The 14,699-nt window shown below is 30.2% G+C and overlaps 4 protein-coding genes and 1 non-coding gene across 7 annotated transcripts; 3 read left to right on the top strand and 2 right to left on the bottom strand.

The window, feature by feature from the left end:
- Positions 1-42: 42 nt before the first annotated feature.
- LOC121230824 (60S ribosomal protein L28-1) lies at positions 43-2,318 on the top strand. Its single transcript, XM_041116295.1, has 4 exons — positions 43-184; positions 301-474; positions 1,242-1,405; positions 1,981-2,318. The coding sequence occupies exons 2-4, from the start codon at positions 327-329 to the stop codon at positions 2,119-2,121; spliced, it is 453 nt and encodes a 150-aa protein (XP_040972229.1). The 5' UTR covers positions 43-184; positions 301-326; the 3' UTR covers positions 2,122-2,318.
- Positions 1,638-1,727, top strand: LOC121231292 (small nucleolar RNA R24). The gene has a single exon (XR_005929354.1). It is a non-coding gene; the product is annotated as a small nucleolar RNA R24 (small nucleolar RNA).
- Positions 2,319-4,531: 2,213 nt separating the features above from the next.
- Positions 4,532-5,410, bottom strand: LOC107937268 (uncharacterized). Its single transcript, XM_016870118.2, has one exon. The coding sequence runs from the start codon at positions 5,358-5,360 to the stop codon at positions 4,668-4,670; it is 693 nt and encodes a 230-aa protein (XP_016725607.2). The 5' UTR covers positions 5,361-5,410; the 3' UTR covers positions 4,532-4,667.
- Positions 5,411-6,654: 1,244 nt separating this feature from the next.
- On the top strand, positions 6,655-8,180 carry LOC107937287 (ESCRT-related protein CHMP1B). Its single transcript, XM_016870151.2, has 2 exons — positions 6,655-7,141; positions 7,733-8,180. The coding sequence occupies exons 1-2, from the start codon at positions 6,817-6,819 to the stop codon at positions 8,017-8,019; spliced, it is 612 nt and encodes a 203-aa protein (XP_016725640.2). The 5' UTR covers positions 6,655-6,816; the 3' UTR covers positions 8,020-8,180.
- Positions 8,181-10,276: 2,096 nt separating this feature from the next.
- On the bottom strand, positions 10,277-13,474 carry LOC107937323 (protein CHUP1, chloroplastic). 3 transcript variants are annotated; one of them, XM_041116294.1, is made up of 5 exons: positions 13,355-13,474; positions 12,667-12,796; positions 12,491-12,576; positions 11,308-12,057; positions 10,277-11,210 (listed from the first exon to the last, which is right to left on the bottom strand). In XM_041116294.1, the coding sequence occupies exons 2-5, from the start codon at positions 12,794-12,796 to the stop codon at positions 10,365-10,367; spliced, it is 1,812 nt and encodes a 603-aa protein (XP_040972228.1). In that variant the 5' UTR covers positions 13,355-13,474; the 3' UTR covers positions 10,277-10,364. The 3 variants fall into 3 exon arrangements, with proteins under 3 accessions (XP_040972228.1, XP_040972226.1, XP_040972227.1); XM_041116292.1 differs by having other exon boundaries at positions 13,149-13,426; XM_041116293.1 differs by lacking the exon at positions 13,355-13,474 and adding an exon at positions 13,045-13,114.
- Positions 13,475-14,699: the final 1,225 nt, after the last annotated feature.

Here is a 14,699-nt window from a genome sequence, read left to right as displayed (position 1 = left end):
GTCCAAATTTTCTATTTGTATTTCACGTAATCTTTTGAAGTGAAAGGATATAATCGTAATTTCACTTAAAGCAAAACCCTACTTCCACTAATATAAAGCCTCCATTTTTATTTTCCTTCCTCTTGTACCTCTCTTTCTCCAATTGTTCATCCCTTCAAAAAAAAAAAAACTAAAAATCCAGCAGGTTGTTCTTTAGTTCTTAGTTCAATATCATTAATAAATTTATTCTGATTTCTTTTTCGGTTTTTTATAAGATTTTAATCTCACGAATTAGGGTTTTTGGGGTTAAATCTGGTGCAGTGAGGTGCAGGGAAACAGAACACAAAATGGCGACAGTTCCAGGACAGTTGATTTGGGAGGTAGTGAAGAAGAACAATTGTTTTTTGGTGAAACAATTTGGAAGAGGAACTGCTGGCGTTCGATTCAGCAAAGAGCCCAACAATCTCTACAATGTCAACTCTTACAAACACTCTGGTATTATTATTTATTTACTTTGTGATCCCAAATCTTCATTTTCATTATCTTTGTGTTGATTTGATGATGTTGATTTTAGATTTATTTGTAAAACAAAAAGAGATCGCTATTGTTGTTATTATCATTTGTTTTTTAATATGTGAAAGAGAAATGGAAATTATATAAGCAAATGGAAATTATATAAGCATCGTTGGATGGTACGATGGAAAAAGTTTTTGAATTTGGCTCCAGTCGTCTTCGCATTGAGCTTGAGCACAATTTATCAAGGGGCCTGAATTCAAGCTCTACTAATGCTTGAGTCGAGCAGCTCTTGAGCCTAATCAAGCTTCTTTTTTTTTTTTAAAAAAATTGATTTATATTGAAAGATTTTGCTTTAAAACTCAAGCAAAGGTAATATGGTTTATTTCCATTAAGAAAATGAGCCTAATTCGGCAAGCTTGAGCATTTTGATCTTTGTCTTGAATCAAGTTTGAGATTTGAAAGTGAAGTGAAACATGATGAAGATCTAGTGGAGCTTCAAGCTTTGAATTTCTAATGGGTGCTTGAGCTTAAGATTCTTATATCATGAGCTTGTTTCAACTGTGCTCTGTTACAGCATTTGGATGGGATGAGAAATGGTAATTGTCGTATAATGCAAAGAGTTGTGGAAGGTTGTTCTTATGTTGAGAATAATCAAAAAGCTTAAAATGTGAATTTAAAATTTGCATGGCGATATATGTTGTATTTGTCAAGTATATTAACTCTTTCCTGGATCCGTGAAATTTTAGGTTTGGCAAACAAGAAAACTGTCACCATTCAACCTGCAGGCAAAGACCAGTCTGTACTCTTAGCCACAACCAAGTCTAAGAAACAGAACAAGCCTTCGAGCTTGCTCCATAAGTCTGTCATGAAAAAGGAGTTCCCTAGGATGGCCAAGGCAGTCAAAAACCAGGTAATGAGGAAATCAAATTTTGAAACATGTCTGTTTATTGTTTTACTAGGTTTGCTTTCTGTAATTGCTGTGATTGTCTTCCATAAGTTAGGAAAAAAACAGATCATTTAAAGATTTAAACCCTGAAATTCTTGAAGCTAACTGTTAAAACTTGTTAGATTGTTAACTTGAATGATTGTTAACTGGTATGGTGTTGCCGGCTTTTGAATTTAAATTTTTTTGAGGGTTTTATCTTGCGGTGATGAAGCAATAACATATAAGAAGGATCTATTTGTTGGATTCTTCGTTGAAATGTACTTGTTACGCTTGGCTTCTGAGCTTCCATATGATCCTCTTCAATGCTTTTGTAGCTACTTTAGGCATTATCGTGTATATGTATGCTTTGAGTAGCCTTTTTGGATATAGATTATCAAAGATATTCTTGATCTCATTTGTGTAGTATCCATTTTCAATGATATTCTGAAGCTCTGCCCGAGTGGTTTTATCTTTTCCCATCATCTCTTACAATTCGTATTGCATCGTTACCGTTCTTTTTATGAACTTTTTCCTAATGATCTACTATTCAAACATTGCAGGTGACAGACAACTACTACAGGCCGGATTTAACAAAAGCTGCCCTAGCAAGGTTGAGTGCTGTGAACCGAAGTCTGAAGGTTGCCAAATCCGGTGTCAAGAAGAGGAACAGACAAGCATCGAGGATCCATGGCAGGAAGTGAGCTTTTTTACACAACTTCACAATCATTTTGCTGCAATTTTCGTTGTTTCCGATACTTTTTCATCCTTGTTTCGTGGTTTTAGCTTGTTGGTGTATTTTATAACTAGATTTTGAAACAAAAAAAAGTGAGAATCATGGTGGTTTCGAGTTTTGTTTTTCGGACTATAATATCCTAAGTTTGATAATTTTGCCCTTTAATTTCCTCTTTGACTTTGTTGAGATCATTAAGCTCTGTTTGTTCTTTTGCATTTGGATGATTTAGAAAAATCTAAGCTCACTACCCTTTGATGCTAATTACCCATGTTTTCAAAATATGGGTACGAGGATATGATCTTTTAAAATGATTCGATCGCAAAAGGAAAATTTCTTTAAAAATGCTATGAACTAAAAAGGTTGTCGTTGAATCGAATTAAAGCTTTAAAGAGTTTGATACTCGGTTTAAGCTCGACTTGAATATAAATTTTTAAGTTCTATCTTGGTCTGAGACATAATCAAGCTTTCATCTATATATTCTTGCATTCAAGTTCAAACTTGCTCGATTTCTATATTAATGAAAAGTTTGATTAGCTGTTTGAATTGAGTATTACAAAAATGGAATTCGGTTTTATTGATGGGTTGAGTTGATCAAACTCGTGTTTGAATTGAGTATTACGAAATTTGAATTCGATTTTATTGATGGGTTGAGTTGATCAAACTCGAATTCGGCTTGATAGTATTAAATCAATTTTGAGTTCTAGTACCAATCTATCCATAGGGGTTTTTAAATGATTTTCAGTTTTAATACATATTTAATGTATTATAAATGATAAATGAAGTTAATAATTAAAAAATAGATTTTTTATTTAATGATGTTATATATTCTATTTTATTTATTTCGGTAAAATTTTTTTGGTTGATATATATTATCCATTTTTATATTATACTTAATTGTTCTTTAATTGTTATATCAAAAGAATTTCACATTTAAATGTGCTCGAACTTATTGTAATAATAAAAATACCAACTTCCTTGAAGCAAGCTGAATTTTAAACAAAAAAAACTATGAGTAGAAATTAAAAATAATTTTGAAAAATTAGTTTTTTGTGTGATCTTATTGGTTTTGGTATATGACGGATTAATAATAGGTCAAATTTTACTTATTAGATAAGTTGTGGATTTAGTATCTCTACTTTAATTTGGTCGAAATTTGAACATTTTAGTCTTAACTAAATGATAACTATTAAATTTATTAAGTTTAGGTATTTTTAAATATTACTCGTAAAAAATCAATTAATAGATTTAATAATTGTTATTTGTATTAAGATTAAAATTTTAAAATTCAAAAAATATAGCCACTAAGAATGATTTAATTACTAAACATTGACTAAATATTTAATTTTACGCATAATACAATACTAATACTATAATTTAATTAAACATAATTAATTGTTATCATTGGGTCAAAATTAAAATTTCAAAACTCAAAAAATACAGGGATTATAATTGATCAAATTAAAGTAGAGATACGAAATCCACAATTTACACAAACTCATCATCTAATAGCAAATTTTAACCTTAATAATATATGATTTAGTTTTCAATATTCATTTTCATACTTCAATTTTTTATTTCTAATTTAATATTTAAGTGTAACTTCTATATTCAATTTAAAATTAATTTAAAAAAACGTTTTATTTTTTTCTATTAATCAAACTATTTTCACGATAAAATATAAAAAAATACAAAAATCATTTTCCATAAACAAATTTTTAAATGCACAAGCAATATAATATCCAAGTTTTACTTGATAATTGAGGTACCTAAATTTAAATTTTGTAAACCAAATATTCATTAACCAAATCTGTACTGATATAAAAATTTGGTAAAAATTCTCTCTAGTCCCTTTCAATTTCAAAAATAAACAAATTGGTCCCTCTGAAAAAATTAAAGTAATTTAATCCATGATAATTTCGAAAGTGATCAACTAAGGATAATTAATCACGGTTTTAATATTTAGTCCATACATAATTTTAATTAATATAATAATAAATTTAGCCCTCAAAATATACAAATTCCATCAATTTGAACCAGAGTTAACAAATTTATCTTCCAACATTTGTGAAAATATGGAAATATTGAGATTGAATTTGTTGAATTATTTAGAAATAAGGCCAAATTGAGAAAAATATGTAAACATCAAAAGCTGAATTTGTTACTATACCAATTAAAATCATATAAAATTGAGGAAAAACATTAATTTTATGATTCATTGTCCTTAGTTATGAATTTTTTACTATACCAATTAAAATCATATAAATTTGTTACTCTAAATTGTTTTATAGGGACCAATTTGCTAAATTTCAAAATTGAAAAGGACTGGAGTGGTTTTTTGACATAAAAATTTTCGAACCATATTCGAATAATTTGCCAGAAAAATAAATCTATGATTTAGACATTTTGATGAAAAATAACATTATTTTGAATGTGCAAAAGCAAAATTTTACTGCAAAATGAAATTGCAAAGCAAATAAAAAAGCTTAAATATATAAAATATATAAAAAAGATGTATCAAATTTGAGGACTTAAACAGATTGCATGTAGTTGCCTGAGATTGATCCAAAATTTCTTCTTTTTCTTTCGAACTTTCTGTTTCAAGCTCACATCTGTAATTGATTGGTCCATTAAGGAATCACTAGTTTCCAATTGATGAGCTGGTGAATCACTAGGGATCGATTCAGGTACATCACGAACTGTTGCCTTTGATTTGTTCGCCGACCGGTGTTTTCCGGCGAGATTATCTCCGGCAAGTTCATGATAACCTATGGCGGAGGCTTTATTCAACGCTTGAAAGCCTGTAAATGCGTTAAGAACTGTTGCGCCGACGTTTAAGGTCCCGAAGAATTCGCCGGAAGGGCTGCGGATCAAGAACGCTGCGAAAGCCGGGGATGTCATAGGAGATGAAGGAGAAGTATGGAGGAAAGTGCTAATGAGAATACGAACGGTGCCTATGAGTTTGTCTCGAATGATTCCGGCGGCGTAAATCGCGACGGAAACGGCTGAGGTTTCACCGGAAAGGAAATTCGGTGAGACTTTAAAGAGAAATTTATCGTTCCAAGTCGGATTTTCGCCGCCGGTACGATCGATACGAGTTCGAAGCTTCGTCGATGGATCAACCCAAACAATGGCGTAGTTTTTGGTATGACGCTTAAGTCCTTGTGCTGAGATTAAGTGGATTTCCAGAACCTGAGCTGAAGACTCCATTGCTGTTTCTCTAAATCTCTGAAAATCTCGTCAAGAAAAAAAAAATTACAATGTCAGTATTATTTAAATTTATTTAAACACTTTTAAATTAAAAAAGTTATCCTAATTTAATAAAACAACTAATTTTCAAAATTATTTAATTTGGTAATAATGAAGAAATTAGTTTTATTTAATTTAAAATTCAAATCTTGATCAAACATATTAAAATTTAAAATTTTCAATAATCCTAATATTTATCATTTTGAAAAAATATAATTTAATATGCTATTAAAAATTTAAAAAAAATTAGTATTTACCTTAGATTATTATTATGGTAATAATTTTACATTTAAAGCATAAATTTTTTATTAAAAAAATTGTCATTATTAATCACAAAATTCTATTTTTTGTTGCAAGCCGATATGATTTATTCTAAATTATATGTAAGAGAGTCTTAAAAAATTAAGAGATTTTAGTTAAATTATTTTAAAAAATATAAAATTTTAAAAAAAATATTTTAATTAATATTTGACTCACTTTTTTTAACAATCTAATTATAGGTTCTGCTAATACATAAAACTACTAATAGTCTCTCCTTAATCCATAAATAGGAGTATAATGCACTTCAGCATACTAAAACTCATATCCTCTTACATTGATAATAATGTCTATGTCAAGTGAGTTAAGACTCAACCGACAATTTGACTCGTTCTTTAGCTTTGAAGTCGATTCATGATGAAAGATTAAAATTCAAATATCAAATCTATTATATGTTATTTTAAGTTTAAATTAAAATAAAATAATTTAATGGTTATTTTTAATAATAAAATAAAATTGATAAATTTTGTTTTAACTTTTTTTTTATGATATCATTTTGGTCGGTTTAGTTTGAATGGGAGGTGCGTTTAAATGTGGGTAGTGTAAAAATAGCGATAGCGGTGAGATTAGATGTTATAGCATGAGATAAAAAGTAAACTAAACGCACTGCAACGTACCTAATCATCCATCCAAATCCCACCTAAATCTTTTATCTTTATATCATTTTAATTTACAATATTCAAATTTTAATTATTTTTTAGATGAAAAATTGACAATTATTAAAATTTTAATGATATTGATGTGAGCCACGTATATTTTATTATTGATAAATTTTTATCTACATTTTTAAAATTTTTAAATTTAATTCAATTTTTATTTAAAAACAAATTGATTAAATTTTAAATTTTGAGGATTCAAGTGATAAAAAATATATATATATGGACGAAGTAGCAAAATAGGGATTAAATATAACAACCAAATAAAAATTATAAAAATATTATCCGATTTTTCGCTTTGCCTTAAACGTTGCGCTTCACTATCGTTGAACATAAATAAAAGAAAACTCAAAACCCGTATACAAGCATCAAATCAAATTCGATTGGAAAACCCCCAAAAATTTTGAACCCTAATTCTCTTCAATCAAACAAAGAATCCAGCCATGGGGAACACCGAGAAGCTCTTGAACCAGATCATGGAGCTGAAATTCACGTCCAAATCGTTGCAACGCCAGTCGAGGAAGTGCGAGAAGGACGAGAAATCCGAGAAATTGAAGGTGAAGAAGGCGATCGAGAAAGGTAACATGGACGGAGCTCGTATCTACGCCGAGAACGCCATTCGAAAGCGCAACGAGCAGATGAACTACCTCCGTCTTGCCTCGCGGCTCGATGCCGTTGTTGCTAGGCTTGATACTCAAGCTAAGATGACTACCATTAACAAGTCCATGGCTAATATTGTTAAGTCACTTGAATCTTCATTGGCCACAGGTAATTTCTCAGTACTTTTGTCTCATTGATCATCTTTCTTTTTCGTGGCTATTCATGATGATAATAAATTTTAGGAGAAATCAATATTACGGAGAATTTAGGTTAGAATCTATGAAAAAAGAAACTTTTATTAGGTAGCTTTTGGGAACTTGGATTTCAAAAATAAAGTAAATTGAGTAGTTATTTCTCAAATCTATGATGATAAATTCGTGTTCTTATACTTTTCAAATACGTATTATATTGAATCACAGCTAATTTGTCTGTAATGCATGCATTTCATAATAAATGAAAGTCAAATCCGAATTTTCAAATTCATGTTACCAAAGGGAGCATTAAGGGAGTGTTCTAGTATCGGATATGGATACATCCTCAACTCTGCGAAATACATATTGGAATATTGGACATGGTTGGTAATGTTAAAAAAAATAAAAAATAAAACCGGACATGGTCAAAACGGACATGTATTAACGCGGAACTGTTAAGGGAGTGTCAAGTGATGGACACGAACCCAGCTCCGATGAAAAATTAGTTGAAATCAACATAATGTAGACATATTAGCCTAAAGCAAAACTTATTCAAATGTTTATGCAGGAAATTTGCAGAAAATGTCAGAAACAATGGATCAATTCGAGAAGCAGTTTGTAAATATGGAGGTTCAAGCAGAGTTTATGGAGAGTGCTATGGCTGGTTCTACTTCGTTATCGACACCCGAAGGTGAAGTCAACAGCCTGATGCAGCAAGTGGCTGATGATTACGGGTTAGAGGTCTCCGTTGGGTTGCCAAACGCTGCTGCTCATGCTGTTCCGACGAAGACTGAAGAGAAGGTCGACGAGGATGATTTGTCAAGGCGGCTTGCAGAGCTTAAAGCTCGAGGTTAGAATGAAAATGGTTGAATTTTATTTGAAGAGCTTGTAATATTATGATAACATTATGATGTTTGGGATTATAATTGCTGCTTATATAGATCATAATCTGTTTGTAAATTTGACTGAATTTGTTGCTTTATAATGTCATAAATGCTGATGGGGCTTTAGTGTGAGTTTTCCATTTTGCATGGAATCCTTGTGGTAACGTGTTATCCAGGTTTTGGGTGAAGTGACGGACACGGTTATGTATCTACGCGGGTATATCCAGTTTTTTATGTACTTGGGAAAAATTATATGTTTAAATATATATCAATTGAGGATGATTTGTCTGAGCAAAACTTGATTTAAATTCAAAAAAATTGGAAAAAATTTAAATTTCAAGTTAATCGAATTGATTTATTCGATTTTTTTGAGTTGATTCGATTAAGTAATTTAAGTTTTGAGTAATGTTGAAATTTATAATTCGATTAATTTAAATAACAAATTGATGTAAATATCTTTTCAGTCTTTGTTAGTTTTAAAAATGCGCAAATTGGTCTATCTCAACAAAAATTATAAAATTTTTAAAATAACTTTTAAAATTCAATAAATTTATAGAAAATCCAAAATTTATATATTTTTTTGAAAAGATATAAAAATTATAAAAAAATCTAAAGAACATATCAACCTAAAGTTTTAATTTTTTTTAAATAGTAATTTTTGCGATTTAAATAAATTAATTAACGATTCAAGTTTATAATATTAAGATATCTTTTTCTTTTTTCCTTATTTTAATTTCACATATTTAAATTTTTAATTTAACTTGAACAATTTTACTTGATTCAATTCACTAAATCAATTATTGATTTGAAAATTTTTCAAATCGAGTAATAGGACTCACTAACTCGATTAATTTGAATTCTTTTGTATTTGATTTAATCGAATACTTCTAATATAGATCAATAAATATAATTTTTTTAATCTAAAGAATATATAATGAAAATTTTAATTTTAATTTTTTTTTCTAAAATAATAATATTATTACTTTAACTGAGGAAACTATTTGACCAAAGTTAAATTGTATATTTCAACATTGGTGATGAAGGAAATTTCCGAGATGTTAAGATTATTAAATGTGAAAATAGATTTCACTTCATTGATTCAAAATATCTAAATTCGAAATAAAAATATCTTAAAGTTTTTAAATGTTTTAACCCAAAAGTAATTCAAATGATGGGTTTAACTAATGGTGAGTTTGGATGGGTGGTGCGTTTACCTGCGGTTAGTGTAAAAACAGTGATGCCGGTAAGATTAGATACTGTAGCGTGAGACAAAAAGTAAGCTAAACGCATTGTATCGCCGCCCCAAACCCACCCTAAGAAAATAGAAGCCGCGTCTCAAACAAATTAGGACATTCCAATTTTCGATAAAATTAATTTAAATTTGGATTTGGATTTTGGATAAATTAATTGTAATTGGGTTTGATTGTTAAAAAAAAAAAGATATTTAGATTCATGTAATCCTCTTGTTAGAGATTTTTACTACATAGATCTAAGTTATTCGAGATTAGTTGTGAGTATTAAATATATTATATGCGTTCGTGGCGAGTATCTACTCTTTTAATGAGTCTATAAAATGAGAAGAATTTTTCACCAAAACAAATGCGAAGAATTAATTACTAAGCCCGTTCTAGTAAATACTTAAAAAAAAAACCAAACATGACATGAATATACTTTATTCTTTTAAGATTTTCATCAATCCGAAAAATGGATTTGAATAACAAATAAAGCCTATTTTCCAAATGAGTTGGGCATTTTTTTTCCTTCTTTAAATTTATTGAAAAATATTTATTTTAATATTTTAAATGTATTTTATATATTATATTTTTTAAATTTGTTTTTATATAAAAAGATAATCTAAAAATATATATTACAGGGTTTAGGTTTAACGTTTTTAATATGTACCGAACTTGTGCAAAATTTGAAGTCTATTTTTTGAGATGAACTTAGTCCAGACCTAAAAAGCGAGCCTAAAATTCTACATCGGCCCGGCTCATGATTATAAACACAACTACTAAACATGTGAACCGATCTTACAGCAGTCTAGAGCAAGGAAAAAAACAAATCAACTTGCAATCTTGTACAAACCGATTAAATTGAGATAAAGTCAGTTGAATCAACGGTTAAATCAAGTTATAATTTTTTTAAATTTTTTAAATAATTTATTTAATTTAAACTGAACCAACTATCAAACACGTAAAAAAAAAAAACGAAAATCAAAGTAACGTAGGTTACTACCATATGGTGATGTGCATATTTCATTTTCATTTTCTATATGATACATATGGTACATATGAACACTATGTTTGAACTAATATTTCATATGATACTTGCTGATTTCTTGTGAATCTTTACTTTTCGTGCTCCTTCCAAAACTTCTCCAAACTTCACTAACTCGGATTTCCAAAAAGAATCCGAGTCGGTTTCGAGTTTAGGTTCGAGAGGGAAGTTCAGATCATCATCACCATCCTTGCCTACTACGAAACTTCTATATCCATAAGAACCGCTTTTGCTACGAATGTTTTTGATATTCTTTATATGTTCATCATTAAAACTTCTCCATCTAGGTATGTCCGAAGAGGTTCCGGACGAACTCTGAGATGGAGTTGTAACCCTATCACTCCGGCTACTTACCATGGGTACAGAATCGCTCATTGTGCTTGAACTCCAAGTTGGAGGATCGTCAACATGATCAGGTTTGCCCATTGATGAAGCATGGTTCGGGTGATGACCGTCTTTTCTCCGTATTAGTCTCCGTAAATTCTTGAAGAACTTAGTTTTACCCGAATTGGTTGGTTTTGTAGCAGATGAATTCTCGATCAAAGGATCATCAAGTTCTTGAGTTTCGGACGCTTGGGAAGAAGACCATTGATCGCAATCAAAATCAATGCTATCCATTCCTTCGGTATGTGCATATTCGAGTATCAATTTTTTAGCTTTTGCCTCCGATTTCGGACTTAAGCTTCTACTTAAATCTCTAGCAACTGTTTCACCGGTCGGGGATCGATAATTCCTCAGCTCGTACCGCAAACAAGCATTTATCCATCGGAGATAAACTAGTTCCTCGACATCAGCACATCGATGCAATTGGAGCTGTTCAATTTGCTTTGTCAAGTCATCGTTTTCTTGCCTCAAACGATTGCTCGTTTCGTCCATTGCTTTTCTCTGCAATCAAACACACCCGAAATAACAAAAAATATGAGAACAATAATATTAGTAACAATGCAAACAAAGACGATTCACCATAAATGTAGCAAACTACCTCAGGATCCTCCAAAACAGAGTTCGCAAGGATTTGGGTCGATTCCAACTTCCGAGCCAATTCCGAGTTTTCCATCTGCAATCTCGTATTCAAGTTCCTCAACTCTTCTACCTCACATTCCAAAACCTTTAGCCTTTGTAACTTCGATTCGATGTCCGGGTTACTTACCGGAGCCTCAAGTTCTTGCTCTTGCAATCTAGCAACTCTTTTTTGAAGGTTAAGGATCTGTTCTTTATTCATCTCAGCCTCATGCTTAAGTTTCTTCTTCAGCATCTTAATTCGAGATCTTGCACTTTCGAGCTCAGCTACAGCTTTTTCATGATCGGTAACTTGGCTTTGTAGTCGTCGTTTTTCCAATTGTAAAGACTCGATCTTGAGACTGAAAAGTTTAACCTCTGTATTTTTTATCTTCAATCGGTTTACGAGCTCCGTAACTGCTGTTTCTTGTTCTTTAAGGCCATAATATTCGAGCAACCGGGCCTCGAGATTCTTCTCCTTCTCCTGAAGCAGTTTTACTGTGTTTCTTAAGTGCTCAATCTCTTGCTCATAATCGTCCTTTTTAGCACTAGTAAGCGTTATCGAAGTGTTGAGACCCAACCTCGGTGCTTCCACTTCCAGGTTTGGAGAAGGTTCAATGACGGCCGAAAAGTCAAATTCCTTAACAAGATCATCAAACTGTGTCAAGAAAAACACATCTTCGTCGTGACTAATGCTCGTGGAATCATCCATCCGTTGCTTCGACATTTCTTGCTGCCAGAGAGAAACCAAAACATCGTAAACAGGAAATCGAATCAACAATACAAGCCTAAAAATTGAACCTCGAAAACAACATGATACATTAACAGATCATATTCAGTGCCCTAAAAAAGTTAAAAAATATGCCATAGGTCTCCATAGTCTTCACAAATTTGGAATTTAATTCCTATACTTTTATTTTCAGCAATTTAGTCCTTCCACTTTTCAGATTTCATTCAATTTTTTTTTTGTTAAATTTGTTGGCATAGCAATGTAACTAAAAAAATACATTGTAATGAACTTAAATTTAACAAAATAATTTTAACAGTGTTATAATTGAACCTGAATTCTGAAATCTAAAAAGTAGAGGGACTAAATTACAACGAATACAGGGACTTAAAAGGTATATTTTAGCTTCACAAATGATATGAACTCGAAATGTGCTTACAGGGTCTGAAGTTATTGACATCTTTACGGCTCGAAAATCATCTTTACTCCGATCGGTCTCACCGGAATCAACCTCACCGCGATTATCTGCATGATCAAAGTTCGAGATATCATAAATTTTTGGAATCGATCCGATATTTAATAGAATTATCGCAATAGCATCGGTTACATCCGCACCCGAAACCGAGTTGGGATTTAGGGTTCTAAATCGATAACACAGAAACCCAACGAAAGAAACAGCAACTGCAACTCCAAATTTCAGCAAAAGAGGCTTTGAATCCAAATCTTCTTCTTCATCATCCTCCATCTACATAATAAAAAAAACTCGAAATTATAACAATATTAAACAAATAAACTCAAATTCAAAAAAAAAAAAGAACCCTAATTAATAGCAAATAATGAAAAAATTTTGAAGAATCAAGAAAAATAATGGAAACCCATTTTATTTAGCAGAAGATTCCTCAAAGGCATCGAAAAAAACTCTAAATTAAAAGAAAATAAATAAATAAATAAACTCAACTCCCCCCCCCCCCCAAAAAAAAAGAAGAAAAAAACCCTTGCTCAGATGAATAGCAACTAATGAAAAATTGAAGTAAGAATCAAGAAAAATAATGGAAACCCATTATAGTTCGAGCAAAACCCATCTTTTGAGCTCTTACTATTTAAGGAAGAATCCTCGAACGCATCGAAAAAAATCAGTGAACTTTTAACTTTGTGCTATGAAATGGGGTTTTTTGTTTTGTTTTTTTGATTGAGTATGCTGTTTATAGATCAAAACAAAGCATATACAATAATGGTTTGATACGATATATGACAATAAAAAGAGAATAAATTAAATATTTGGGGGGAGTTGTAGTTGAGTTACGTTTTTGTCTTTATTACATGTTTGAATGTGATGTTTGAATAAAAAGAAAGAAAGTAGGTTGACAGTGACAAAAAGGCAGAGAGAAGGAGAGAGTCAGAGCTTTGATTTTTGTTTGTCAATGGTGGAAATTTAGGGCTTTGTGTAATTATATAAATTTAGTTTTTTTTCTTTGAGAAGATAATAAAATTTTCAGCTAATTTTCCCTCCAATGGCTTTTCTACTTTTTAAATTTTTAAATTTTATAGTAATTAATTTAAAATCAATTTTTTAATTAGACTTTTAAAATTTGAAAATATTACATTTAAATCTTAATATATCAATGATATGTCGGAAATATCCATTTCTCATAATTGAATTATAGGCAATATATTATGGTCTACAAGTAGCTCGCCATAGAGGTTGTTCTAGAGAGTGATAGCAATGTAGCGGTTGATATGTTAAATACAAGTTCTAAGGATGTTACGATGGCATTGCTCATTTTGGATATTCAGGCAGAATGCAGACAACTTTCGATAACCCATTAACTCACATGTTTTAAATATGTTTAATGTCAAATTTAAGCTCAAATTTGACACCCAATCCAATGGCAAGTGACCTAATTATTATAGCATTAATGCTTTAAAGACTCAATTAAAATATTTTAAATTTTATCGGATCAATTTAAAATTTAAATCATATTTTGGATACATATAATGAAATTAACCTTTTTCTTTTTTTATCAAGTATTTTGGAGTACCTTTTCAAATGGAAGGTTATGTTATTTGAATTTTTTTAAATATATGTGTGAAACTCAAATATAAAATAAAGTGTTACGCCAAAAGAATAAAAAAAAAGCAAAATAATTTTTGAAAAATTAAAATTTCTTCTTTAAAATAAAGAAAAATTTCCGGTATAACATACCATAAATACAAATTGATATAAAATACAAAAATATTAATAGAAAACACGATTATACCTTAAATACAGAAAATCGATATAATATACCATAAAAAATTAATAAAACAAACTAATCATTGCTTAATGCATTTAAAATCTTTAAATAATATTATATTATTATTTATTTTATGTGATATAAATTACATCATATATAAAAATAAAAATATATTACAAAGGTATAAAACATGATAAGCTGGGTCAAACTCAAATCTTGAATGGTGAAGTTCAAACTCGATCTTGATTTTAACTGGCCTAATTTTATTTAGTCAAACCCTGCCAAACCCTATTTTTTTTATCATCATACTTATATTAAGCTAAATTTTATTTTTTAAGGGATTGGAATTGAGTTATATATTTTTATTAGCATTAAAATGTAATTGCATTATTGTATTAACTTATGTCTTTATAA

The sequence above is a fragment of the Gossypium hirsutum genome, chromosome A06 (assembly GCF_007990345.1).
Source record: "Gossypium hirsutum isolate 1008001.06 chromosome A06, Gossypium_hirsutum_v2.1, whole genome shotgun sequence".
Classification (NCBI taxonomy): domain Eukaryota; kingdom Viridiplantae; phylum Streptophyta; class Magnoliopsida; order Malvales; family Malvaceae; genus Gossypium; species Gossypium hirsutum.
This window is presented reverse-complemented; position numbering and strand designations above follow the sequence as displayed.